General features: G+C 36.6%; 1 protein-coding gene across 1 annotated transcript in view; it reads right to left on the bottom strand.

The window, feature by feature from the left end:
- Positions 1 to 7,167, bottom strand: part of LOC106882548 (low-density lipoprotein receptor-related protein 4) — a 461,294-nt gene that overhangs the window by 30,540 nt on the left and 423,587 nt on the right. The window contains exons 17-21 of the mRNA XM_052968692.1: positions 6,760 to 6,968; positions 6,244 to 6,431; positions 5,335 to 5,536; positions 3,997 to 4,186; positions 703 to 834 (exon numbers count right to left, since the gene is read on the bottom strand). Of these exons, the coding sequence (XP_052824652.1) occupies positions 703 to 834; positions 3,997 to 4,186; positions 5,335 to 5,536; positions 6,244 to 6,431; positions 6,760 to 6,968 (921 nt within the window). The remainder of the gene's footprint in view (positions 1 to 702; positions 835 to 3,996; positions 4,187 to 5,334; positions 5,537 to 6,243; positions 6,432 to 6,759; positions 6,969 to 7,167) is intronic.

The raw sequence follows: 7,167 nt of genomic DNA, 5'->3' as shown, positions 1-7,167 counted from the left end.
TTGAATAATTCACCTTTGGAAACATGGGTGTTTTGCTCAACATCCTTAAACAAACCTTATTCAGGGACCTTTTGAGTGGGATGGGCTACTCGACCTGAAAAAAATTCTAACTGGGCCCCACCTGCGACGGGTAGTCATGATGGGTATATTGGGTTTCGTATATTTTACCCCATTGTCACTTTGATGGCATGCACTGCTCTCTCACTCAATAATAATAATAATAATAATAATAATAATAATAATAATAATAATAATAATAATAATCCTTTATACTAAAAGTACAAGGCCTGAAATTTGGAGACTAGTAAATTACATCAACCCAGTGCATAACTGGTACTTATTTCATCGACCTCAAATAGATGAAAGGCAAAGTCAACCTCAGCGGAATTTGAACTCAAAATGTAAGGACAGACGAAATGCTGTTAAGCATTTTGCCCATCATGCTAATGATTCTGCCACTTCGCTGCCTTCATAATAATAATAATCCTTTCTACTATAGGCATAGGGCCTGAAATTGTAGGGGAGGGGGTAAGTCGATTACATTGACCCAGTGCTCAACAGGTACTTGATTTATTGACCCTGAAAGAATGAAAGGGAAAATCAACCTCAGTGGAATATGAACTCAGAAAGGAAAGACAGACAAAATGCTGCTAAGGATTCTACCAGCTTGCTGCCTTTATCATGATAATCAAAATAACTCACCCTTTTCACAAGTTACTTCATCATATTTCATTAAGATTCCTGTAGGACACGCGCAAGTATGAGTTCTAGGTCCCGGTGCTAATAAACATAAGTGACTACAACCACCATTCCGGTTTTTACAAGGAGAATCCACTGTAAAAAAAAAAAAAAAAAGGAAAGGTGACAAAGCAAAACTGAGATAGGTGGTTAAATAGAATAACATAAATTTTTAAAAATATTTTTCTGTTTTTAATAACAAAACATAAATTTTAATTGTTAACATTTAGCAAGCTCACTGGCTAATTGCAACACCTGTGCCTGTTTCGTCACTGATTTTCTATATATCACTAGTAGGGAGATGAGTCACTGCTGTCTCTTGTGGTCAAGTGTCCATCAAGAAAGGTTGAAATCACGAACAAGGAAGGTCAAAATCACATGATTTGGTGGTCTCAGCACAGAAGGTAGTAGGAATTTATCTCCCCATTAGTGATATAAACAAACATGCATTTTGCACTAAAAACCTATATGAGAGTTTCTCTCATAGTTGTTGGCACTCTGTCGCTTACGACGTTGAGGGTTCCAGTTGATCCGATCAACGGAACAGCCTGCTCGTGAAATTAACGTGCAAGTGGCTGAGCACTCCACAGACACGTGTACCCTTAATGTAGTTCTTGGGGATATTCAGCATGACACAGTGTGATAAGGCTGACCCTTTGAATTACAGGCACAACAGAAACAGGAAGTAAGAGTGAGAGAAAGTTGTGGTGAAAGAGTACAGCAGGGTTCGCCACCATCTCCTGCCGGAGCCTCATGGAGCTTTAGGTGTTTTCGCTCAATAAACACTCACAACACCTGGTCTGGGAATCGAAACCGCGAGTCTGCTGCCCTAACCACTGGGCCATTGCGCCTCCACTCTTTCATAGTATCTACCACAGTAAAGTTTGTTCTGACAAAACATCTATGTTTAAGTGATGATAAATATTTCAATTTAGATACGAATTCATTTGCAAAGCTTTAAGGTTAAAAAAATATATTTAATTCAATGTTGGGAATAAATGAAGCTTAAAATAAATATCATTTCATAAAATATGGAGTAAACAACATTGGATATGCAACATGTGGGAAAAGTTATACAGGTTTTATATTTTCCCTCATTCATAAAATGAGGTATGGCTGTGTGATTAAGAAGCTTGCTTTCTAACCATGTGGTCTTAGGTTCAGTTCTACTGTCTAGTGCCTTGGGCAAGTGTCTTTGGTTATAGACATGAGCTGATCAAAGCCTTGTGAGCAGATTTGATAAATGGAAACTATTGGAAGCTTGTCAGGTATGTGTGTGTGTGTATGCATGTGTCTTTGTGTTTGTTCTGCACCATCACTTGACAAATCTTGTTGGTTTGTTTATGCCTCTGTAAATTAGTGATTTAGCAAAAGGGTTCAATAGAATAAGCACCAGGCTTTAAAAATATGTACTGGGGTCAGTTTGCTTGAACTCTTCAAGGCATGGCTGCAGTCCAATGATTGAAACAAGTAAAAGATATGAAAATAAAAATAACCTGTATAACCTATACCATATGTTGTGTATCCTATGTTGTATATTTTATGTTATATATCATGTCTCATGCTACTTACAATACATTAATAATACTTTCCTTCAAATGCATATGTAACATTTTCTAGTAATATTTTTTTAAAACCCATATTTAAATATTCTTTAGCAATCTAATGAACAGATTCACATATCTGAGCTGGCACAAAAGAAAGTAAGTGTATAGCAAGAGGATGACATTGCTCAATATACAAGCAAGTAAGTAAATCAAAATAGACATACTTTTATACACACATGTATAAACTCACACACTCTTATATATTTATACCCACACTCGTACACTTGCATACTTTTATGCACACATATACAGTTTTATGTACACACACATGCATGCATGCTCATGCACATACACACACACTCATGCATGCACACACATACAACCATTTGAGTTCTCCTCATAAGAAGTATTGTTATCCCCATTTCTAGCCCAGGCATAGCTACAAGATCCAATGTGTCCTACTTTTAATTTTTTACAGATAGTAAGGTGTGATATGAAGGAAATTTGGAAATTTTTCTAAGATGAAAAACTGCTTAAGGGCCTCATTGGTGATTTAATGGAGAAGGAGGCCATTACTGGGAGGCAGCTCACCAGCATCGAAAGGAGATAATAAATGATGATGAAGATGATGGTGGTGGTGGTGGTGCTGCTGCTGATGATGGTGTGGTATTGTCATTGCCGTTTAACCTCTGTTCAAACCTGACTGAGTGTACCTGATGATAATCAAAACCATTCCAGGAATAACCATCTCAATTTTATTTTATCCAGAACTACATTGCCTAATGTTTCCTTTCTTTACTCAAAAATGTTGGAATGTAATTCAAAAACCTGACTGCAAGTTCAGTGACCACATATTTTTGTCACTGGGTTATAAGTGGAGAAGAATGAGTATAGATTCTTGAAAGTGTCAATGAGTATTGATGGATGCAAATGAATGAGAGGAAGAGAGAAAGAGTAAGTGGCTACTACATCAACATTGACATGTTAAGTGTGAATGAACTATGCATATTTATTTTCATTTCATGTGGATGGATGCTGACAACTCCATAAAGAAGTGCCATTCACTCAAAGTGGATGGAACGTGTAGAAGAGGGAGACTCAGGAAGGCATGGGATGAAGTACCGAAGGACAACTACAAAATACTGAACCTTTCAGACAAGATGACAAAGGAACAAGATACCTAGCCCCTTGCTGTATTCAAGAGGACCAGTCCTCCACAGCAGAAGTAGTAAGGTCGCATCCCCTGGTGAAGAGGATTGACATAGAAGAATCCTGTGCCAGTGCCACATAAAATACATTAGTGCTGGCGCCTTGAAAAAAGCACTCATGCTGGCACCATGTAAAAGCACTCATGCTGGCACCATGTAAAAGCACTCATGCTGGTAGCACATTAAAAGCATCCAGTACACATTGTAAAGTGGTTGGCATTAGGAAGGGCCTCCAGCCATAGAAATCAAGCCAAATCAGACTGGAACCTGGTGTAGCATCCCAGCTCTGGTCAAACTATCCAACCCATGTGAGAATGGAAAACAGATGGTAAAAGGTAATGATGATTGATGATGATTACATTAAACCGATAATGATTATGATGATGATGATCATTACATTAAACCAATGATAATGATGATGATGATGACCTACCATTAAAAGAAAACCCACACTACATACATACGACTAACCACACACACTCACTCCCTTATGTTATACATACGCTGTGGTCTTCCTCTATGGAATATCGTAACATCCATAACACTTTCCAGTCCTTTCTTTAGTGTTTGGTGGTTGGAGCCGTTGTATTTGCTAGCCATCTGAACACTCTTTGTATCCCAGTCAGTCCAAAAAATAAATTCACCATATACAACCAAACCAAAAGGATGCGGTAATCCAACACCAATGATGACCTGCAGAAATAGGAATTTTTAGAACATTATTATTATTATTATTATTATTATGATGATGATGATGATGATGATGTTGGGGGTGATGGCTCCATTATTCAAGAAATTTTATTATTTTGAATTCAATAAGTGTCTACATTTCTAAAGCTTTTTTTTCTTTTTAAATACATTTATTTTTTCCAGCAATACATACACATTCATTACACTGTGTAAAATGATTTTTGCCCTTGGGTAGCAACTGTTATTTCCTATTTGCTTATCCTTAGAAAGTATGAAAACATTTCCTTCAAACTTTGCTTTTGTTACATTTATTCAAACCCCAAAGATTCCCTCTCAACACATGGCTATGATGCTCCCCAACTAATCCTGCTCCTGATCAGAAATGCCCATATTGTCAGCCACTAAGGGTCATGCTCAAGTGGTTACGGTCAAGCAATTGACAAACAAATCTGCAGTATTCAACAGAATACCTATTATAATGATATTTCTGCTTCAGTAATTCAGTACTGAACCTGTCTGAAATGTAATGGAAATTAAGTCAGTTTCAAATCATTGATGTCTAGGTCACAATAACAAAGTTTGAAGGGAATAGCAGTCATTTCCTTCGATTTCTAGATAGAAACAAATAGGAAATAACACTAACTGACCAAAGACAAAAAAAAAAAAAAAAAAAATTCTTAATTCAAATTCACTGCAATCCAAAGATACTATCTCTCATTGATGTGCTATGTTTAAAATCACAAATATCAGCAGCAAATGAAAACCATTCAGCATTGACCACTGCTAGCCAATGTATATAGTGTTTTTAAACAGAGCAAATCAATTAGAGATAGTATCTCTGGATGAATACTGCAATAAATTTTTGCTTTTTTCAGGATGTATTTACATAAAGTATGATACACAGATAGCTGTTTTGATTTAATACTGCTTTTGTTGTATATAATCAATTCATGAATTTCAACTTTTCAGTCTTCAGACAGGTGTATCAATAAAGATATACAAGGGAGAAAGAGAGAGAGAGAGAGAGAGAGAGAGACAGACAGACAGAGAGAGAGAGAGAGACAGACAGACAGAGAGAGAGAGCAGGGTTGAGATGGATAGAGTAAAATGAGAGAGTATATGAAAATTAGTGATGTTAATGTTATAAATACCTTTCTATAAAGACCATCTAAGGTAGCTGACTCAATTGTTTGTGTACCAGCATCTGTCCAGTATAATCGGTTAGTCTTCACATCAACAGACAGACCATTCGGGAGGGTCAAGTTGCTACTGACCAACACTGTTCGTCCGTTACCATCCATTCCAGCACGTTCGATCTTTGGTTCTCGGCCCCAGTTAGTCCAAAATAAATATCTTGAATGAAAAGAAAGAAAAAGTAGTGAAAATAAAGTGAACGATTTGACAGAACAACAACAGTAACAATAATAGTCTACAAGTGCAACAGAACGCTAGTGTATTGAGAAAAAAGTTAGATTTTATCTAGCTTTGTGTGCAAGAGAAGAGAATGCACTTGTTTGGTCACATGATGTGGATGGACAAGGAGAGTTGCTTAAAGAAATGCCAGTCACTTAATGGAAGGATGTTGTGGAAGAGGGAGACTCAGGAAGACATGGAACAAAGTACTGAAGGTCGATTTCAAAATGCTGAACCTTACAAAGGAGATTACAGAGGACTGAGATATGTGGTGCACTATTGTACTCAAGAAGATCTGCCCACCACAATAGAATTGATATCCTAAAACCAAAGTGCCATATAAAAGCATTGGTCTTAGTGCTGGTGCCATGTAGAAAAACACTGGTGTTGGTGTCACATAAAAAGCATTGGTGATGATGCCATATAAAAAGCACTACTGATGCTGTCATGTGAAAAGCATTGGTGATGGTGCCAAGTGAAAAGCACTGGTGCCATGTAAAAAGCACTGGAGATAGTGCCACATAAAAAGTACTGGATGTTATAATGATGATGATGGATGAGAGGATTTGCAAAAGATGATTCTAAATGAAAGAATGAATATAAAAACAAGTAATTTGTTTTGTAGATCCTATAAAATTCTTTCTTACCGTGCATATGGTTCCACAACGATATCTCTTGGTTTATCAAGTTTCTCCCAAATTAGAACCTTCCTATACATGCCATCTGAATTTGCAACTTCAATAATATTGGTCCCTTGGTCAGTCCAGTATAATTTATTTCCTACCCAGTCAATAGCTAAACCGGCAGGACTGTCGAGACTTGAGCCAATAATAATCTGAAAATAATAATAATAGTAATCATAATAATAACAATAATAATAATAATAATAATCTTTCTCCTATAGGTACAAGGCCTGAATTTTGGGGGAGGGGGATAATCGATTACATAGAGCCCAGTGCTCCACTGGTAGTTATTTCATCAACCCCAAAAGGATGAACAGCTAAGTCAACAGCAGCAGAATTTGAATTCAGAACATAAAGACGGATGAAATGCAGCTAAGAATTTTGTTCTGTATGCTAACGATTCTGTCAGCTCACCACCTTAATAATAATAATAATAATAATCATAACAACAACAACAACAATAATAATAATATGTTATACCTCTGATTGAGATCCATCCCATTGAGCACGGCCAATTGTGTCAGTACTGACATCAGTCCAGAAGACTGAGTTGGCATTTGAATCCCATTCAACAGCAACTACATTCTGTAAGTTACCAACAGGGATTACCATATCAACCATCTCAGCTGTGTCAAATGAGATCCGACGGATATCAGATTTTGTTGAAAACAGCAAAAAATTATCAATTCCTAAAAAAAGAAAAAAAAAAGGAAGAGAAATGATTTAAGTATTTATGAACAACATATTTATCACAAATACAAAACATCAAAAATAAATGATAAGAATCAATCACTGTATGTTCTCTAATCCATAAACAGATAGTCTTGTTGATTCAGAGAGAGAGGGGGGGGGAGAGAAGGGGAAAAAGGTTTTACAACATTCAATGCT

Source organism: Octopus bimaculoides, chromosome 6 (assembly GCF_001194135.2).
Source record: "Octopus bimaculoides isolate UCB-OBI-ISO-001 chromosome 6, ASM119413v2, whole genome shotgun sequence".
Lineage (NCBI taxonomy): Eukaryota > Metazoa > Mollusca > Cephalopoda > Octopoda > Octopodidae > Octopus > Octopus bimaculoides.
This window is presented reverse-complemented; position numbering and strand designations above follow the sequence as displayed.